Source organism: Neomonachus schauinslandi, chromosome 1 (genome assembly GCF_002201575.2).
Source record: "Neomonachus schauinslandi chromosome 1, ASM220157v2, whole genome shotgun sequence".
In the NCBI taxonomy this organism is placed as follows: domain Eukaryota; kingdom Metazoa; phylum Chordata; class Mammalia; order Carnivora; family Phocidae; genus Neomonachus; species Neomonachus schauinslandi.
In genome coordinates, this window is record NC_058403.1 from 176,991,334 (window position 1) to 177,013,833 (window position 22,500).

At 39.4% G+C, this 22,500-nt stretch overlaps 1 protein-coding gene across 2 annotated transcripts in view; it reads left to right on the forward strand.

Annotated features, from left to right (window-relative positions):
- FOXP1 (forkhead box P1) overlaps window positions 1–22,500 on the forward strand; it is a 488,623-nt gene that overhangs the window by 419,799 nt on the left and 46,324 nt on the right. For both annotated transcript variants that reach the window (XM_021695139.2, XM_021695136.2), the window contains one exon: window positions 14,486–14,590. In XM_021695139.2, coding sequence (XP_021550814.2) covers window positions 14,486–14,590 — 105 coding nt within the window. The remainder of the gene's footprint in view (window positions 1–14,485; window positions 14,591–22,500) is intronic.

Here is a 22,500-nt window from a genome sequence, read left to right on the forward strand (position 1 = left end):
TATATATATATATATATATATATATATATATATATATATATATATATTTGCCAGTTTCCTTCCCTCTCGTCTCCTCTCCCCACCCCCCACCACCTTCATTTTCCAAAACAGATGGTTAACTCCGCAGGTCTAATTCAGGTGCGTGAAACATACCTGGTTTATAGAAAGTCGGTTAAAAGACACACACACACACACAAACTTTTCTGGGTGGTGGTTCATGGATTAACTCACCTTCAAGAATGCATGCCTGTACTAGAATGCTTCTATAAACTCTGTGGCTTCTGTTGTCTTTTTTTTTTTTTAATGCACTTTACATTGTGAAGACGGTTTTCATTGTACAGTTTGGATGGTCGGGCTAGTGGTTTTGGTTTTACGTCTTAAAATGAAAAAGGGGAAAAGGAAAAGAAAATGATTATCAGACTCAGAAATCTGGGAGTAAAACATTCCCTGGAGGCGTTAGAACTGAAAAGGGAGAACCAAGGAAACAGAGATTTCCCAGCAAGTAAGGTGAAAATAGGAATGCTTTAAAAGGCACTTTGGGAAATTTACCAGAAGGCAAAGCATTCTCCATTTATATACCTAAATGTTGTTCCACTTTTGTATAACTATTTGTATTCTTGTTTGGTAAACAAACAGACCCCATAGCAACTGTAGCTGATGATATTTATACTACCTGTAAGACTTCCCTAAACAAACAGACGTACTTTTATGACGTTCAAATTTCATTCCTTTTATAGTCTTCAAGGAAGTCAGACTAATGGCAGGTTGACTTCCTTCCTTCCTTCCTTCCTTCCTTCCTTCCTTCCTTCCTTCCCTTCTCCCCTTCCTGTTTTTAATACTTTGAAATCTATCTTTGAAGGATCTCTTCTTTGTGTATATTTTACATCTTGGCTGTGAATGTTGAGTTTGAAGGTATATTATGACAGAAGGAAAGAAAAACCTAAAGTGTTTGTGTAAATGATGTGGTATTTGCTTTCAAGAGGGGCCTTTGAGTCATCTGGTGGAATTTTAGGTTATACATCCGAAAGGCTAATACTCCACTGAAAGTATTACTATAGACCTTAGAATTGGACAGACATCTATGGCTAGGTCTCTACCTCTTATATCTGAACTATTGATGGAAATATTTTTGTACATATGAGCCCCAGTATTCAACCTCCATTTTTCCATATGAGTCATATTTACAACAAGAACAAGAAGTCTCGTTTTGTTAAAGATCAGTGTAAGAAATAAATGGCAGTTTACTTTAATTAGAAAAAAAAAAATGACACCAAGAGCTGGGATAATCCAGTGGTGTTTGAATAAATTAGAAGATTGTACAGGCAAAAATAAAAAGAAACTTAACAAGGATAAATGGGAAGTTGTCCAGGATTCAACAAAAATGTGTTCGTGAGCGGTGGACGGTACTAACGTGCATGCATTCGTTCAGCAGAACTTACCAAACCCCAAGCCCGGTGCCAAGTGTCCTAGGCTCCAGGGCATGCAGCTGTGAGCTTGACAAAGTCTGTCCTCATGGAGCTGACATTACAGTAGAAGTAGAACAAACAAATAATTACATAATAGAAAGAAGTTCTGAACAAAACAATAAAGCAGGGAAGGGAGAAGAGTGAGTCTGGCAAAGCCTCTGTGAGGAAGTGACCTTTGAACAGATGGAAAGAAGTGACAGAACAGCCCTCTAGGCTTAGGATACAGCAGAAGCAGAGGCCTTGAGTCAGGGGCAGAAAGAACATGTTTTGCTGGACCATGACCCGTACCTCATTGAGTGTGGGGGCGGCTGTGTTTAGTGGTGATAGGTGTGGACTCTGAAGCTGGACTGTCTGCATTCCAGTACAGGCTGCCCACTGAAGTGACTTAATGTTGGTGTGCTCACTTGTCCGTCTGTGAAATGGGCGTGATACTAGGCTCTGGCACATAGGAGGTACTCAGTAAATATTAACAAGCGCTGTTAATTATTGTTAAAGTCATTTATTCATTCAAACAGCATTTGTCAGGTATTTATTATATACTAACTGTATAGGTTCAGGGGCTTAATAGAGGACCACAACCTAGTTCTTCTCCTTAAGGAGCTCACAGTCTAATCAGAGAGACATACAGGGAAGGAGACGTTTGCAACACAGTGTAATAAATGCAGTGATATGAATATATACAAAATGTGACACAGTGTCAGATTTGTTTAAAATGAGCACTGGTGGAATATCACAGTGTATGTATTTCCACCCCCAAAGTGCGGCAGGTGAAATTTTTGAATACAGTGAGCTCCATGAAGGAAGGGCCCCTGTCTCTTGTTGATTGCTCCCTGTGTCGTGTTGATTGCTGCCTCCCGATCAACCAGCATAACCAGCCTGGTATGATAGGTGCAAAATTTCATTGCAGAGACTAGCTGAAATGTGCAGAAGAAGGTGAACTAAGGGAATAGTAAAGATTAAGAACCCATTGGGAGTAGTTCTAAATTTGCTACCCTTGGCCACAGATGCTGTAGGAGCACCTGGTTAGTCTTGTTGATACTTACAGATGCTCCAAACACGGGAGAAGAGCTGGGTTTCGCATAAGAGTACTCCTCAACCGTGAGCTTGCATCAGAATCATTTGGAGGACTAGCTAACCTGCGAACTGCCAGACCCCAGTCCTAGTACTTCTGATTCAGTAACTTGGGTTAGGGCCGAAGCAACTGCATCTCCGCTAAGTTCCCGGGGGCCATACTTTGAGAGCTACTGTTCTGTGCCATCCGTATGCTGTGGCCTTCTTCCCCTGCTACCATTCAAAGTGACAGAGAAGCGATGTGGAGAAAGAGAAAAATTCTTAAGACTATGACCCAATATAAACTATATTATGGAACAGAATTTTTTTTTTATTTCTTAATATCAGCCTTTAAGTTATTTGTAAGCACTCTTGTTTGTTTTTCTAATTTTTTTTTTTTTTTTTTAATGCCTGAAGATGCTTTTTGTGCTTCGGCCATCTGCTTGCTCTCATTCTCTTCCTTGTAGCCGTTGAGCTCCTACTGATACTGTAAGGCCCAGATCAGATATTACAGCATTTTATGTCCCAGCCATCTGTTCAGTTCTCTTTCTCTCCCAGTGGAGAATTGGGTACAACTCTTTCAGTGAGGAAGAGAACAGCCAGTGACCTCCGATTGTATTTGCTTATTCACTCTATCATTATTATAGATTTTGAATATGTATCCCTACTAAGTGTGATTTTAACCAAGTATATACGTGTCTGATATATTACCTATATTATAAAAATTAGAGGCTAAGGGTGAGAAAGATATATACATACACATGTGTATGTTCTTACCGAAGTCCTATTATCTTAACACATGCGTACAGAAACTATAATATTATCTTACCACTCACCCATGGGTCTTCTTATGAATCCCAACTTAGAGACTCTGATCTAGGAACCCAGAACAATGCTTATCACAAGTTCAGTGTTTACTTAAAACCTGCACAACTAAAGGTAGAGGAAGAGTTTAATCCAGTGAACATTAATGAAGCGTCTTGTCCTGTAGAGAAGTAACAATAATTCCGTAACGTACGGGATCGTTCTAAGGAAACATAAATGCAAGAGCCTAATGGTTCTCAGCCGATCTGTATCCTTACGTCACTCGTCCCCTCATCTCCTGCTTGTGTGTCTGGTCCTCACACTTCACTTACGTGATTCTTCTGGTTCTGGAGTATCATTGTGCTGGCTTCCATAGAGTATTCTGGAGGAAGGACTAAGAAGAATTAGTATTGAACTTTTATTTATGTTCTTTCGTTTTCTTGGGTACCGTTGGTGCCTCTAGCATATGGACACGTTCCACATAGACCTCGTGAGTCACCAGTGCAAACACGCTTGCGTTGACATAGTAAGAATGCCTGCCTAATGGTGTTAATAATTTTTGGATTAGTGGTCGCTATGTCTGTATTGACACAGTTGCTCACAGCCACTCTTTGGAAAGCATTCTGTTTTCTTAACGAGATCCCAGTGTTAATGCTGCCAGTGGTAGACTCTCGTAAACTCAGGATAGCCCTTAGTGGCATAAGAAACAAAAGCTGGACTTCTGCCTTTTCCTATTGTTTTTTTTTTTCCTTTTATTTATTCCTCCACTCATCACCATGCACACACAGGCATTTTGCTTTTGTCATCACCTGTTCGCTGTTTCTGATCAGTTGCTCTCAGATTCTCAAAGCTCTCATTCTCTGCTCCATTGTCCTGCTGGGGCACATACTCCTGGCGTCTGGGAACCAAGATGGCACGTTTTGCCCAGTGGAGCTGAAAAAGGAGATGGAGCAGATGGGTGATGTGGATGGTGAAGAAAGGAACTGCTGATCTCATGCCCCCCCCAACCCCAGGTTCTTACCATTGGTAAAGCAGCTTGCGGATGAGATGCTCCTAGATGCCATGTGATATATTTAAGTCCCAGAAGCATTGGATGTAATGCACTCTGTGGGTTTTGTCTCATAAGTCCAGGAAGACCCCAAGGCTCTTCCTTCCCCATTGGAAATTCAAATTAAAAGTGTGTCTTCAGTGACTTGCCAGTGGTTCATTGTTAACTCAGGAAGTTAATCCAGCTAGGGACTGAATCTCCTTGTAGAATACATCATGCACTTTTGGTTTCCCAAACCTCAGTCATCTGAGTTTGTGCCCCTTGGTCGTGAGCTTGGTCATATCTACTTATATTACGATTTATAGTCTCTTTAAATCAAGTCATTTTTAAATAAAGTCAAATAGGCCTCATCCTAAGAAATGATACTACAGGTTGGAGATACTACATATATTTTTACCTAATAGGAATTAAAATAAATTTGCCAGTTTTATGCAGAGTGCAGGAAAAAACTCCGCATTCTTGCTCTAACTGACATTGTGTGGGCCACCGTTGAGTGCATGCATGTCCTATATTGGGGTATTTTGGTCAGATTCCCTCTTTTCGCCGAGGAGAGGGACCTTGACTGAATATGGTACTATGCCAAGTGGATTGAAACCCTGTTTCCATTGTTTGTTTACCCTGGTTTCCTGGAAAAGCCCAGAACTACCACTTATCTTCCTAAAAACTTAATTCAAGATCCTACTTAAACATACATCTTGTACTTCCAGGCTCATGGGGTACCAACCAGACTTAGAGGATGCCTAAGGCAGATGTTGAGTTTGGGCACAGTGAGGTTTTGAGTTGTCACATTTACCAATTCACCCATGTATGCCAGGGTATTCCTGATCGGTGTAATACCTGGCAAACATCATTCTCTGACGAAATCACTCCCCACGTTTGTGCTCACGTGAAATTGGCGTTCGTTCCACAAGAACAGGAAATAGTCTTTCCCCGTGCTAACTTCCTTTGGTCTTAACCTGTTCTGTTACATTAAATCTTAAAAAGCCTTGCATATCATTCTTATGTAACAGGGCCATCCAGCTTTTTTTTTTTTCCTTTTAAATGAGTTTACAGCTATTGTTTGAGGTTGCCCAGGGCCACCCCTTTCCATATTTATCCATCTCTATCTTGTTATTCAACCCACAGTGAGTAGGGCACCCCGTGAGCGTTCCTTTAATAAAGCGCAGTCATTTTTAGGTCAGATGCAGAACAGGGAACTCTCAAGGCACTTAGTACTCAAGTTGTGGTCCATGGCCCACCACCATCGGCATCACACACAAGCTTTGCAGACACGCACGGTCTTGCACCCCGACCCAGAACTACTAAAGTAGAACCTGCATGTTAAAAAGTCTCCCGGTGATTTATATCCATAATAAAATTTGAGAAGCATTACTCTAAGAAGAGCAGTGGAAGAGGAAGGTTGTGTTTCCATACCCTTGCATACAAATACCATCTTTTAAGCCTTGTCAACAGTGACTTTGAATCAGTCTCCCACCATGTCCCATTTTTGCCACATCTGCATGTACCTGTTAACTACTTATTACTTAATATTTTTCTTAAAATTGAGTGGCTTAAATAGATTTCATGGAAAATGTAGCACTGAGAAGTCGTGAATCTGATGTCTTGGTCAAATTTTTTTTCTAGTACACATGAACATGAATTCGTAACTACGAAAGTGAGGATATTTGTATATCACACTCACCCCACACACCGCTTTACTGGGCCATGCCCTGAGGGCTGTTACAGAGAGGGAACCCTGTATTTCTTACAGGATACTCTGTAATGCAAGGGAAAAAAAAAACAAAAACAAAAGCTCCTGGACCGAAGGAGTTAAAAGCTTTTACTTCAGATATAAAGTTAGTTAAGGTAGCCCTCACATCTCAAGCCACAATATTGAGAGCAGATAATAAATCTCTATCATTGTTTAAAAGCACAAATCTGGCTCTTAATAGACTAATTCACAGTCTCTCCAATTGCAAGTTTTACTCATGAATATCATATCACAAGGGAATGTGAAATCCTCTAATTAAACATGATTTGAAAAGCAGCAGAAAATTGAGATGATGAGCGTTCTGGGGAAGAGGAGAGTCAAGGATTCACCACATGAGTGAGTGAGTGAAAGAGAGAAATGTGTGTGTGTGTGTGTGTGTGTGTGTTCCAGTGAGTGGAGACTTCATCTTCACTCACTTTAGGCTGGACTCTGTCATAGGCTTTTTTGTCAGGCACCCTTGTCTTTGTGGTAAGATGATAGAACTGATGGCCAACGTACTTACAGAAAACTGATGAGTAAACACGTAGGATGGCATATTTCTGTAATGAGTGAAAAGCGAAATGAAGGCAGTATGCTAGAAATGCAACATCTGAGCCATCTCCCAGCTTTCAGTGGGAAATGAGAAGCCCGCCTGCTTCTTGAAGTGTTTTCAGTGAAAGTTAAAGGAGAAAGGTCATTTTTACAAAGCTATCAGGAAAAAGGATGCCGTACTCACATCCTCATTTCCCCTGTTCCCACATATCATTTGTGCGTTTGTAGGCAGGTGTAAGACCTTTTCCTCCTGATACTGCAGTGTAACCCATGAAGAAACTTGACCTGTCATTTTATTTTCTGCAAGAGACTTTGACTTCCGGCTGGTTTGGAGGAGATATACAATGGTAGGAAAGACGTCAGAAGAATAAACTCTAAAATGGAAAATTGTGGTAGAGATTTAAGTCATCATCTCTTTTGCTATTGTTCATCTGCATTACTCTGTATTATAAGGTCCACTGTGACAGAATTCCAAAGCCAACTCACCTTGTTTGGTGTCCATGAAATTGACTTATTGTATATATCATAAATAGATCCGTTAGTTTGTGAACATTTAATATAAAACATCTGAAGTCACCATATCTTCTATTATCAGTTCATCACTAGAAATTGAATTCATACTCCTGTCTTTCAACCTGAGAAATTCCTGATCTGGTACTTAAAGTGTCACTGAAAGTAGGATGTGGTAACAAAATAGAAGGCAGGGAAATAGGATAAGAACTAAAAAGTGATGCTAGAGAAAGAGAGAAAGTGGGATCCTTTCTGTGTAAGTTGTCATTAAAGAACTAAATAAAAGAAGAAGCTTTAAAATAGTGGCTTTCGTTGATAACTTGCATGGTTATGATCAGTTTAGTGTAAGGTGCTTTCTCTTAGGTAGTCATGACACTGTGTCAAGAGAACACCTTTCTGGAAACCTGAGGTATCTGGAGTTGTTGGAGGCTTTGACAAGGGGTAAGCAGTCCCTTGCCACCCAGCCAGAATCATGTGGGCTGTGACAGATCTGGGAGGGGAGATTCTGTGACTAACAGTGTTAATGGGGTGGACATAAGCACATGCACATGGACATGAAACCAAAGAATTGGAAAAAAGACAGACCAGGAGAGACTTGAGCTGTAGGGAGGCCCCGTGGCAGTTTGGCAGCGAACTGGTCTTCATCGTTAGTATCCTGGGTGCTTGTCTTAGGGTTAGCTTTCCATTAATGCTTGCTGGTTGAATGAAAGGCCAAATGGTGGGCGGGGGGCCAGGGGGGGAGAAGAGTGACCAACGGGGAAGAGAGGGAGGCAGAACTGCTTCTAAGCAGTCAAAGGCGGCAGGAAGGGGATTAGTTGTGCCTTTTGGTGTATTTGTAGGGGGTGGGGAGTGGTTTAGAAGGGAAATGCTTCCTGCTTCACGGCAGCGGTAAGGATGCCGTTAGTCCTTATTGGAAAGCATAGACCTTCGTTCCTTTAACCAGTCATCACTGAACACCTCCTCCTTATTCATCTTGTCAGTAACAAGATGTATCATTTTTGCCTACTCCCTATCCATGTGCAGAATCCATGTGCAAAATGTAGCAAAAGTGAATTTATGTTCAGTTGGTTTTTGACAAAGGTGCCAAGACAATTCATTTAGGATAGAACAGAATAATCTTTTCATCAAATGGTGCTGGGACAACATGCAAAATAATGAAGTTCAACCTCTTCCTCACACCGTATACAAAAATCAACTCAAAATGAATGTGAGAGCTAGAGCTCTCAGAAGAAAACAGGAATAAATCTTCATTACGTTCGATTAGTCAGTGGGTTATTAGATGTGACATCAGAATCCTATGGAACCGCAAGAAACATAGGTACGTTGGACTTTGTCAGAATTAGAGACGTGTGCTTCAGAGCACACCATCAAGAAACTGAAAAGACAATCCACAAGATGGGAATAAATATTTGTAAATCATATGTCTGATAAGAAACTAACATGCAGAATATATTTTTAAAAAACTCTTGCCGTGCAACAATAAAATGAGAACCCAGTTTTTTAAAAAGTGGACAAAGAATTTGAACAGTCATTTCTCTTAAGATATATAAATGGGTAAGCACATGAAAAGATGCACAACATCATTAAACATTAAATACATACAAATCAGAAACACAGAAAGGTACCACTTTACATCTACCAAGATGGCCAAAATAAACATGTATAGCAGGTGTTGGCAAGTATGTGGAGAAATTGTAACCCTCAAACAATCCTGGTCAGAATATAAGGTAGTGTAGTTGCTTTCAAAATTGGTCTGGCATTTCCTCAAAATGTTAACCATAGGTTTTCCACATGACCTGCCAATTCTCCCCTTAGACATAGACCCCAAAGAATTGAGAACATAAATTCAGTCATGTACATGGACATACATTCTCATATCACCATTCTTCACAATAGCTAGAATGTGGAAACAGCCCAAATGTCCCATCAGTGGATGAATGGATTTTTTTTTTTTTTACATCCAGTGGAATACTATTCAGCTGTAAAAAAAAGAAAAGACGTACTGACACATGCTACAGTGGGGATGAACCTCCAAAACATTATGCTAAGTGGAGGAAGGCAGTCACAAAAAAGCACATCTTGTATGATGCTATTTATATGAAATGTCCAGAATAAGTATATGTCTAGAAACAGAAGCCTAGTGGTTGGAAGGAGCTGAAGGTTGGGAAGAGTTGAGGAGTGATTGTTAATGGGTAGAGGATTCCTTTTTGGTGTGACAAAAATGTTCTAAAATTATATGTGATGTGGTTATACAGCTCTGAACATATTCAAAACCATTGGCTTGTACATGTGAAGAGAGTGAATTGTATGATGTATGAATCTCTCAATAACATTTAAAAAGAAAAACCTATTCCACCTTTTTGAGTGATTGGAGAATGACCAACGGTCTTTCATAACTCAGTTTATGAAATAACATGCCAGTGAAATAATACACAATTTATAATTTGGGGTTAATTTGGGGGAAGCAGGGGGGAGAGAAGCTATAAACCTGATGCACACAGATGTAGACTTTTGTTACAGATGAATCAGGAATTTTGAGAGGAAGAAAACAGAGCACTCTTGGAAAAGGGAAACCACACAAGTTGGGGGAGACCCCAAAGACAACCATGAGAACTTGGGTCAGGGCACCAGAAGAGCTGAGAGTGCGCCTTGAGGAGAAAGGAAAACTGCCTTTAACTTGGCAGGAAATGTCTTGGGGTCCAGCGTGGTGTCTATTGACTCCATCTCCTTCAAAGATTATTCTCCTCTTGGTTACACCAGAAAAAATTAACTTTATAGGACTAGTAAGGACACTAAAGAGTAGGGGCTGAAATGAGAAATTGTTCTTAGCTGCACAGCAGGTGAGTTGAATGATTCCAGTTTCAAGTTGTCATTAAGAAGTGAACTTGGGGGCGCCTGGGTGGCTCAGTCGTTAAGCGTCTGCCTTTGGCTCAGGTCATGATCTCAGGGTCCTGGGATGGAGCCCCGCATTGGGCTCCCTACTCGGTGGAGAGCCTGCTTCTCCCTCTCCCGTTCCCCCTGCTTGTGTTCCCTCTCTTGCTATGTATGTCTCTGTCAAATAAATAAATAAAATCTTTTAAAAAAAAAAGGTGAACTTGGAAGGACATAGTAAAGAGTCACCACTGAGGAACCATCGCCATTATATAAAATCTTCTCAGAGGCTGAAGTCTGTATCAAAGTTATGGCTTCGGCTGATATACTCTGACATAAGAAGAGTAAATTTCCCTTCTTTTACCTTTTGGCACATCCCGAAAGGCAGTCAGAACATAAATGTCTGTTCCGCTGTTCCGATGACACAGAAACGCTCGCATTCAGAAGTACAGCTGGTATACCATACAGCGCGACTGAAAGGCCAGAAGCAGGACTCAGCCACACGCACCATGGGCTCTGCTCTGCCCCTCTCGGGGCAAATGGCAGTCTCAGTGTTGAGTCCTGAGTAGCACTTGACTTTTTCATGTGTGCTTATATATGTACATGTTCATACATATATATGAAAAAGAAAATAATTGCACAGCAAAACACTTCTGCAGTGTACAGCATAAAAACTTCAAAAGTGATATGGTGAAAATTTCGTTTCTTCATCATCCCTGACAATTTTATGGTTCCTTATGTATTTGTCCAGAGATACTCTACCAAGGTGCCACCGCCAGCCTATTCCTTTTCCTGCCATAGCGAAGCACTTTATTTCAGACAACTGTGTATTTAAAAGTATCCAATTATAGTTACTGGCCATGCGGGTCAGGGCGGCCGGAGCCAGTGGTCCTGCACGCTGAGATGCATCAAAGCCTTATTAAAAATGTTTGGATCCCCGTGAAGCCCTGCTTATACCTAAGTTTACCAGGAGATTTGGGTAGGAATGGGGTTGAATGGCCTTCATCTTTTAGGAAATCAGGAGTGCGGATAAAAGAAATAAAGATTTCAGAGCTTCAAGTTCTGCACCTGCTCGTGGTCATCATTAACCAGCTTTACTTGGAATGCACATCAGGTGGAACGCCAGTCTGGCTATAAATTGCAGCAAGCTCTCTTAGATGGGAATGTGGAACGTCCCTCGCTGTATGCTTGCAGGGCCGTTTCCTGCGGGGCCTGAAGAAATGTACCTGTGAGATGCAAAAAATAAATGAAATCAAATTGTTCGATTATATATTAAACATGAAAAACAAGTAACAATGGCGTTTATAGTTTCCATTTTTGTAAACTACAAAGACATTAGAGGAAAAATGTAGCATAATAATGTACCAGATGTTAACAGTGTTATCTAGGGTGGGGTTATTAGGTGTGGGATGAGGGCGGGATGGCATGAGGAATGGACTTTCTTCAGTAGCCAACTCAGAGTTAGTGCTATGTGAACTTTTTTTTCTTAAGATTTTATTTATTATTTATTTGACACAGAGAGACAGCGAGAGAGAAAGAGAACACAAGCAGGGGGAGTGGGAGAGGGAGAAGCAGGCTTCCTGCGGAGCAGGGAGCCCGATGCGGGGTTCAATCCCAGGACCCTGGGATCACGACCTGAGCCACCCAGGCACCCCGTGTTATGTGAAGTTACTAAAATAAGAGCATATCTTAATTTCATAATAAATATGGTTCTAATGTACAGTTAAGTTTTCAGGAGGTCTTCTGAGTATGTAACTATGTATATGTGTGTGAGGACTTTGTTTCTTTAGACTTCAGTTGTCCGTGGTTGTCTTTCTAAGGCCTTAGTGAACTGTCCTCTGTCCTTACTTTGAAATAAGGATACCAAGTTGATCAAAAAATAAATTCTTAGAGCAGAGTAGTTTTTATTCAAGCCACAGGGCCTCACAAACAAGTTAATCAAAAAGCAGAGGGATTGGGTGGGGGAGACGGATGGCAGAGTCCGTGTTAAATCATGTATATTTTATTTCTAGTCATAAATCCCTCTAGTGAAGACATACCATTTTCTTTCATACTTTTCAGAACACTCTCCAGTTAACAACAACAACAAAAAAGCACGATAGAACAACCCTTTGCTGTTTTTAACTAGGGGTATTAATTTTATATCTTAACTAGTTGAGGCATTTGGTTTCCAACGTAAAGGATCACACAAAATATATATAATGGGTAAGAATGCACTCGGCATGTAGCATCTCTCGAGAGCAACTTGATAGAATATTCATAGTGAATTTTAAAACTTAGTCCTCATTAACTGACTCATCCCATTTCCCTGAATGTGTTTTGTAAAAATCAGTTATATACTGGAATGTTTAACCTGGTAAATTTTATTTTTAACATTATTCATAAACATATGAAACATTAAGGGAATCTCAGTGTCCAAAATGGATGGTTAGAGAAATTTTGGTATGTAACTAGGGCCAAGATGGTTTATGATGAGCTGTTAGCTTCAGTAAATAAAGTTTTGAAGACAGTTGATAGCATGAAAAATTATTTAATAACAAAATTATGTTAAATATAAAAGGAGGATATAAATCTTCATACCTTAATTTGTCAAAAGTGTGTATTATCTATTTTTTATATAGACTAAAGTTGGTAAAGAAATTAGGGTTTTTTTTTTTTTTTTCTTTCTTAAGCTATTGGTAGGAATAGCTTTCTTTTTAAATGATTTCCTTCCCTCAGAATAACTAAAAATTCTAGTCCTTAGGAGGATTCTTTAATTTCAAATATTGTCAGTAGTCATTTGAAATTCTGTTTTGGTACCATATCTGTTTTTTCTGTATTGAGATGTAATTGACATATATAGCGTGTATAAGTTGTACAGCATAATGACTTGACTTACTTGTGTCATGACCATGAACCAAAATAGTTTCGCTAGCGTCCATCATCTTATGTAATTGATTTTAGTCTTTAAAAAATCCACAGATGAACTTGGATTGGCAGTAATTCTTTCCTTTGGTCCAATGGACTTTTGCCCTCTTCACTGCTTAGAGAATATTCTTTTGTCATTGGGCTTTATAAGTCTCACTACAGAGCTACCTTCGTTCACTCGTGTTAGTCTTTTCTCTCATGGGGACACCTTTATGAGTTAGACTTCTGTAATTTTCTTCTGGTTCCCAGATGTATTTTCTGTTTTAAGGCAGAGAAGCTTGTCATTATTTTCAAGTTATGTTAGATTTCCAGCGTAATTATTTAAAAGCCATAGAGAGACCTGTTGATCCTTGATAAGGTGTAGTTCTGCGCACATGTGTGTTTACTCCTACTGCTCCTTAGTTTAACTGTTCATAATATGCCCTCTGTGGATTCATTATGTTATAAGTCAGGGACAAGTGGCATTTGTGTATGTCTGCTCTGTGAATGTGAATCGATAGATGACATAGGAATACACATCCTGGTGGTAATATAAAATAGAAGCCACGTGTGCATGCATGTGTGTGTGTGTAGTCATGATTGAAGTTCAAAGTCACAGAGAGGCAGTGGAGTAAGTTGCAAAATAGCCCTTTCCTTGAAGGGAATGTGCTTGAGTACGAAACAGAACTCTGTTAGTTTTACATTTCTGTTTGGTGCAATATAAGGTTATGGAAACGACTGGAAAAATAATTTGTCTGAAAGAAGTCTGGATGCAGAAATCTAATAGAGAAAATATTTGAGAATATGGTTCATCAGCGAGTGCAACAGATATACTTCCCCAAGCACCACATGGCGTGGATCAAAGCATCCCATGACTTGGATCCTTGTGGTCAAATCATTATGTATTGATTGGAACCCCACTGGAGGATTAACCCCTCGTGTTCATGCCAAGTTTTTTCTCACTCTTGGTGTCTATAATTTTAGGGCTATAATCTTTCTGCAGTTATTAGTGTCTTTTTAAAGCTAATCATCTACTTGGATATATTTGTCTTTCTAAATTATTTTATTCTAAATTATTTCATTGCTCTATTCTTTGCTTGATAAAATTAATTTATGAAACGATCATACAATTATGTGAAAGCAGTTTTTTGGTGGAAGGGAGGAGGAAAATACAATATTCTGGGTAGAGAACAGCAAGAGAATCTCAAAATCAAATACAGATTTTATCATTTTCATTATGTAGATTAAATGATAAATTCTAGCTTTTTAAAGAATCCTTCACAGCCTGAGTGTGGAGAGCTTTGCCTCTAACAAAAGCCTGTCAAACACTTTTCATACATGGTGGTCATATTTCTAACATTGGACTATTCACATTTTGGAATTTAACTCTTCCTTTTAAATAACAATTTGGAAATAGTAAATTCATGGGGAAAAAGACCCTCGGTTCCTCCATGTCCACTTTCAGCCATGTGGGTTCCTCTTGCTTTTTAAGTCTGGGGGGATGGTTCTTGGCAACATATTCATTCTCTTGTCCTTTTGTGTGTGTGTGTGTGTGTTTTTTTTTTTCAGTTTGTCCCATGAGGAGCATCCCCATAGTCATCCTCTCTATGGACATGGTGTATGCAAGTGGCCAGGCTGTGAAGCAGTTTGTGAAGATTTCCAATCATTCCTAAAGTAAGAATGATTTTATATTGCTTTTTTCTTTTACATAGCCATCACCTCCCGCTGCTCATGCTTTTCCTCATAAAATGCCTTTTTGATGGAGGGTTTCATACCACCATTTTGAGGATGGACTCTAACTCATGAGGTCTAGTGCATTGTCATAGGAATAGTTACAGAATTTGCCAAGGGTTGAGTGTAAAGGGCAAACGAGGTATAAGCAAGGACAGTTTTGATGCTGTTCGTAAGGGTCTGTGTTTACCCATTTTCTCAGAATGACAGTGATTAAATGAAAATTCTCCCAGTATTAAATTTGCAGTAATTTAGTTTTCACTTTTATTCATGTGTCTGCATACTGAATCACTGACCTACTAACTCTGATTTTTTAAAACTGCTGTCAGTTACTGGCCAGTGGTAGCTTGGTGATTGGGCCTCTTTGTTTTTTCTTCAAATGACCTTATAAACTCAAGAAATGGGTGCCAAGGAAATGCTACCACCTTGCTTCTTACCTTTCCATATTGGCGTTGGCTTTAGCTCGGATTCTTGTCCTTTTGGAGAGAATGGAGTAACTTTAATTTCTACAATTAAAGTATGACTGAAACTTGGGTTACTCCATTTGAATCTGTAAGGCTGTTAAAGTATCTCTGTAAATAAATGATACATGAATCTTCTCCTAGTTGAAGTGAAAGGTTTCTGCACTACATCTTATGATTTCCCTTCCCTACAGTTACCTTGTCTTTTAATAAAATTTAGACTAAACCACCCTGTGTTATGGACACCCCCATAAATTTATTGATAGTATCATTGAATCATTGACAGATGGACCGAAAATAATAATACATTATATTTAGTATATTTACATATCATGCAGTAATCCATCGTATGTGCACATATCACTCCTTTAAATCTGGCTTCATGATGGCTTACAAATGGGGTTTTTGGGGTCTTTCCTTCTGTCTCTTCACTCATTCAAGCCTCTAGAACTAGAAGCAGGCTGATTCATGTGCAGTTTTCTAGTTTTGTGCGGTCTTTATATTGTTAAAGCAATCTCTCTATTTAGCTTTATGGACCTGGATACAAATATTATAAGAACCTACCCTTAAAGGTACATCCAGTGTTACCTGAAAGGAGCTTTGGTGAATATCGTTTTTTAATTAATGAAGCCTGTGAATCTATTTCAGAGCTTCCCAGCTTTAATATTTTACTTGAAAAGCATGAGGCAGTCATTAGAAACTTAAGTACTAAATTTTTTTAAAAAGAGATGCCTGAAATTTGTTTTAAGTATCAACATTCAAGAACAGTGATACTTCAGAGTAAGCAAAAGCCCTTTACAATTATTATGATTCAAGTTAGTATTATTGGGCTTTGTTCTCTTATAAATCACTCATTATAAATCATTATTTTGTTACTGCCTAATTGTATTTAGATAGTGAGAGAAAAAGACCTCGGTAGAAGCCACTTTCAAATTCTGATTTCACCTTCTGCGCCAGTGCTAGCTTTGATGAATGTATTGGTGCTAATTTCGCTCTTCTGTAGAATGGCTGATAACCATCTGTAAATAAGATTTATTTTCATAAAGTCTCTAGAAATATACAATTGCTATGAACATTCTCAGTCTATCAGTTTTAGAGTCACAATGGAAAAGGGCAGTTTTCCAATATGATCCATTTAAAAATGTTAATTACCGAAGTATTCCCACCCTCATCCTCAAATCAGAAGTCCATTTATTATATAAACTGACAGTTATGTGATATGTATAGAGATATAGATGTATAAAAATGTATATATTATATATATTTTATTACATAATACATATTTATTATATATAATATTACATATATATAATCTTTTTTTTTCTTCTGTGCCTCCACCATTTGATAGCACAATTTCAAACCACACCTCATACTAAAGAAAAGAATCTAAAGATCATCAGAATTAGGGCCTAGACCAATTCCTTTAAAAAAAAAAAAAGCCCCTTTTAAGGATATTAGGAAGCTGGCTCTTTATAGGAAATGACCTCTCAATTATTTATTGTGGTTTTGCACATGAAATGACATGTTCTCAGTTCATATTTGCTCAGTGGAATTGGAATGCCCACTATGAACCTGCAACTGTTGCTTGTTTATTTCCTCAGACTTATTTGTCGACGTGTATTTGTTAGAAGACTTTTGTTTGCAGGCTACAGAAACCTGACTTAAATTGGTTTAACCCCTCATCCTTTCCCCCCAACTAAAAAAGCCGTGGGGTAGGGAATGATAATTGACTCTTGTAACTGGGAAGTCCATGGCTGGATTCAGATGCTTAAGCAGTGTTGTGGGAGTATTGGTTCTGTGTCTCTTAGCTCAGTTTTCTTCTGTGTTGCCTTTGTTCTTAGGCTCTTTCCAAGTAGAGCTAAGGAAGACAATGCCATGCCGTAAGTTTATTCATCTCAGAGTGCATCTCTTTTCCCGTAGTGCCAGCAACAGTCCTGGGCAGACTGTCATTGACCCAGATTGAGTCGTGTGTTCCAGCTTTGAGCCAGTCACAGCGATGTAGCCAGGCTCCCATCAGATGCCCACCTCCAGAGCAGATAGGGCTGTGTTCACCCCACGTGAACCACATGGGGGCTAGGGAGGAGAGACTTGGTTCCTGAGTGTGAAAAATGAGTATGTAAATCAGCAAAGGGAGAGTAAATGCTGAAGAAAAAAAAAATAAGTAACCTAGAACTCACTGTTCTCTTACTGCTTTCTTCAGTTACACATTGATTGGCCATGTATGACGAATTCAGGATTCTGAGTTTCCTCTCTAGCATGATTTTAGCTCTTGGAAATTCAGAGTTGTCTTCAGGTTTCAATGTCTTGCTTAATGTAGTGGAAAATAAGTTAGTCTTCTTGCAGATTCACTTCTACCACATCTCTGGGCATCTAAAGAGTAATCAGTGGCTTTAGTGAAACCAACTTTGCTTTCCATTGAACTGGACTGGAAGAGCTACCGTATTTCGTGTGGGTCAAACAGAAACCACGTGGCCTCTTTGACTCATGTCACCATGGAGTCATTGTTATTGGGAAGTGATGTTTTAAGCATTTCTTCTCTAACTGTGCCAGATTGTAGATTCTGGAAGCACCTGTTTCTTGGGTTCACTCTTCTTTTCCATTATCCCTCTCCTAGAGGTGTTTTCTTATGGTTTAAGCAGGTTGATAATCAGCAGTGCTTGGATTCTCCAAGGCACTCCTACTCAGCAAAATGTAGTATTACTCTGACCTTGACTTAGTTGTTGCTTTCTAGTTTTTTTTCCCACCTACCTTCTGATCCCCTGATTTTACCCTCCCCTAGTAAGAGTTTATAATTAAACATCTGTGCAACAGGGACAGTTCCAAGTACTTCACATATGCAGTTGACCCTTGAACAATACAGATTTGTTGCAGAGATCCACTAACATGCACATTTTTGTTTTCCAATAAATACAGTAGTTTTATAAATATATTTTCTTTTCTCATGATTTTCTTAATATTTTCTTTTCTGCTATAGCTTACTTTATTGGAATCTACTATATAATACATACAATATATAAATATGTGTTAATTGGCTTTTTATGTTGTTGGTAAGTCTTCCTGTGAACAGTAGGCTATTAGTAGTTAAGTTTTTGGGGAGTCAGAATTACAGATTTTTGCTGCGTGAGGGGGTCAGTGTTCCTAACTCCCACATTTTTCAAGGGTCAACTGTCTAACTCATTTAATCCTCAAGCCACCTTGATAATATTAAGGTATTACTCTCAGATAAGGATAAGGAAAGGGACAGATAAGGAAACTGACACAGAGGGGTTAAGTGATTTTCCCCAGCGTCACACAGCTAGTAAGAGCTGGAGTCAAGATCCAAACCCAAGCTGTCTATCTGCCTTTGTAGTTCAGTGCCTGCTCTTAACTGCCGTACAGTACCGCCTGCTTAGAAGCAGTGCAGCTTATTAACTACATGCTTTCAACTTAAGGCAGTAGGTGTAGAACAAGCTTTGAAGCAAAGGCAGATTGGGTGGTGAAGCCACTTTGTATTAGTGTGTTCTTTGAGGTAGTTCCATAGCATCTCTGAGCATCAATACCCGCACATGTAATTTGGGATAATAATATTAGTACCCCACCTCTCAGGGTTGTTGGAATTAAGAGGTAAATCATGTAAAGTGCCCGACCCATACCATTCTTTTCTTATCTATCCACTTACATATATTTTTAAAGGAGGGATAATTTTAAAAATCCCAACATTTCTGACCATTCCTAGGAAAGGTATCGTGACGCCGCAGAGCATTACTCTGTCAGAAGAGACTAATCTTTAATACAATTTTTTAACCATAAAGTTCTTGTCAAAAGTCCCACATAGTCAAATGTGATGGGGGTGGGGAGGCAAGGAATGGCAAGCTTTTTCTGTAAAGGATCAGACAGTAAATATGCTGGGTTTCACAACTCCTCACCTCTGCCATCGTGGCATAAAAGCAGCCGTAGGACCGTATGTAAGGAATGGGCATTTAGATTGCTGACCTTGACCTAGGGTAAACTTTTTTGGCATCGTAACATTCGTAGCTGAGAAATCTTTTTGTATTTCCTTGGCCGTTGCTATCCTGGGTTATTTTAGTCTAGATTCACAGAGCCCTTAGGTTTATTCATATTTTGAGGAAACATCCATGCATGCCTTGCCCTGTTACTTCATTCACCAGCCACAGTTTTTATACTTAGGTGGGCTTGGGTTTTTCCACCTGGTTTTTAGGTCTCCGTATGAAAGGGGAAAGTGACTTTGCTCGGTAACTGTTCCTTGACCCTGTTTTGCTCAGGCTCATAAGATGTAACTTTTTAGAGAGGCCAAGATCAGTTATTCAGGATAAAAATCCCATCTGACAATAAAATGCCACTGTTCACAGAAAGAGAGGTTAAGGGAAGGGAGGGGAGACTCATGGGTCTAAAAATGAGGCATAATCTTTTTTCCCTCCTGAGAGCAAAATATCATAACTGTTGGTAAATCAAAACCAGAGATTTGACACTTTTCTGTGATCATTCTGCAGTGTGTGTTCCCAAGGTGAGGTATACCACAGGGCCCTTGATTTCAAAGATAAACACTGTACAAATAACCATCCTGTTGTCTTTCCCCCACAGCCAACAGAGGGAAGCTTTATCAGAATCAGCAGATAGCCAGTCTGTTGTACGCATTTATTTCCCTGTTTCTTCTCAAAACAAGTTGCAGTTTTCGTGTTGATTTTTTTTTTTTTAACCCATCAGCCATGAGTTACCATGTGACTGTTGTATTTGTTAGCCCTAACAGATACCAGCAGGTGCCCATGCTAAACTCTAATGAAATCCTCCAGCCCTGCCTTGCTTGGGAGTCCTCCGATAACAGCAAAACAAAAACAAGCCCAGTCCGATCCAGATAGGTGAAGCTCCCTGTGTTCTTCCATTCTCTCCCCACTTGGATCAGTTGTTTCTTTTCAAACCTGGTTGAAGACACGACCTTCACCAGGGAAAACACGAATTTATAATCCTTCCCTTTTTCTTTTTCAAAAAGCGCTCATACAATTCTCTGACAAGGTGGAGAGCAGATTGAAGGAAATCATGACCACATTTCCCTGTTTCTAACGTAGAATGTAAAATCAGACACAGACCCATAGTTTCACAAATACCAGGTAGTCTTATGTGCTTGGGAAGAATATTTCCCCTAGTTTTTCTTCTAGATGGTTATTTGTGTCACATCTCAGAAGAGTGTAATGTGCATCCTTGCTTGGTATCCATCTGAAAGGAATTCTTGTTTTTGTTTTGTTTTTATTTTTTGGCTATTTCTCTTGGAGAAGAGCACCATGCACAACAATCAAAACAATTCCTTTGCATGTTGGACGGATGTATATTATTTATTAAAACAAAATAAGTGTTCTACATGCTCTAATAGGCTAGGAGAAAAAAAGGTATAGGAAAATGCCCAGGGGCAGAACTTTGACCCTTTCAAAAAGGTCGACAACTACAGACAGTAGAGGACATGTCATCGGTCATTTGCTTTAAAAAAAAAAAAAAATGTTTTTTTCTGTGAATTTTACTTCTCAAAACTGTGAAGAGTTTTATGTGAAAGAAACTACTAAGTGTGCTCTGTAATGTTTTCACAAGTGTTTTTATCACGGTAACATCTTGTTTACTTTAGTTCCCTGCCTAAAACTACTTGGAACATGTTAAGAAAACATCTCGAGAAAGCCTCCACAAAGAGGCTTTTGTTTAACAGCCACCGTGAGGCTGCAAGGATCACAAAGGTGTTAACTTTCCACCCCTTAAGCACTTCCACATGAAGTTCCAGCAACACTGTTTGTGGTTTTGGAAAAACAAAGTGTATGTTAAAGAAACCAGGTATATGCTAATACATGTCGAAGGAGGCCGGATATCATAAATTGTTTCAAACCATTTGTGGCTCTCGGTTTGCACGGTGCAGGTTTGCACGGTTTGCACGCCTGAATGTTCTGCACTGCAGTTGCCCCCAGTCCGTGCAGGAGGCTTGAGCACATGTGGAGGGAGTGGCCATCTAGAATGTGGGTGTATGCAAATCAAAGTCCAGCCTCACCATTTAAATCTCAAGGATATGGGGATGACACTGGGCCCCCTTCAGACCCCCCAGGTGACAAGTCTTTGAGTATCACAGGGTGAGCTCAGGGCTTTGGATGAATTTGACTTTTGCCCTGATCGTGCACTTTTTACTTGCTTTAGAAAAATCAAAAAGTGGGTGCTACCAGAACACATTCTTCCCCACCCCCCCACACCCCCCCCGCCCCCCGGCCCTCGGTTAAAAAGTCTGCCCTTTCACCTTTCTGACATTGTTCGGGAGTTCAAGACCTTTCCAAGTACTCAGAGAGGTCAGAGTGGCCTAAATACCACAGTGCCCTCTAGTGATCTATAGAATATTAGATAGAAAAGTTTAGACAAATTTGCCAAAGATAACAGGTCTGTTGCCACCACTTTGCTTAGAAAAAAGAAGCAAATAACCTTTGAACCCATTTTTTTTTTTCAGCAAACAGACTTTAGTCAGAAATGCAAATGAAATTTAATTTTTCCTTGTAGACTTTGAAAGCAGTAGACAGATTTTTTAATGTCTGCTCCTGCAATTCTGCATATAACTGAGTATGGGTATAGAGTACCTTGTATCTCTATAGATACATTGTTGTGCGTTCTTCTCTTTTAAGAGCCATTAGTTACATACTTCACGTGATCATTTCCGGCGTGTAATTAGAAGGCATTACTTAAAAGACAGGGATCATCTTTGCTCCATACTTTTATTGACACTGTCTACCATATTATGGCCATGTCTAAATGGTAAAATTTATTATTAGCAGCAGTGTCACAAAAGTCTGAGACAGCGATTTTCCTTTCAATAAAAGTAGTTAAAAACCTTTTAGAAAATCCATAATTTTGATTGCTGGTACTTCATAAATGTATAACTGGTACTTTTTAGCTGTCTCTTTAGGGAAAAATGAGTTTTATCACCTGCAGTACCTGGGTTAATGAAATTGTGTGTTGGAATTTCGCCAGGATGAAAGATGAGATCATTCTAAGACACTAATATGGGCAACAGGTCTCATAAAAAGCTCTGACTCTTGAGTGAAGTATCATTAGATTTTTTTTATTATTATTATATTATTTAAATTGAGGGATTAAGTTAGTTGTCCTTTTCAAAGTTTCCTTGCTAGTGAGATTCTCACTTGGCATCACATTCAAAACCCAGTGACCTAAAAACTTGCACAGAGCCAAGAGAAACAGAGAAATGTCCATCAGTGCCTAGTAGAAGAATTTCCTTGCTTCAGATTTCAACTCCAGTTCCTGTTCAGCCCTTTACAAATCACGACTCCCAGCTCAAATTTGAAATAATGCTGCCTTTTCCCCCGTGTTCCTCCTGTGTTTGATTGTTTGTGGATATTAGCTGTCCAGGAAATCCCATAC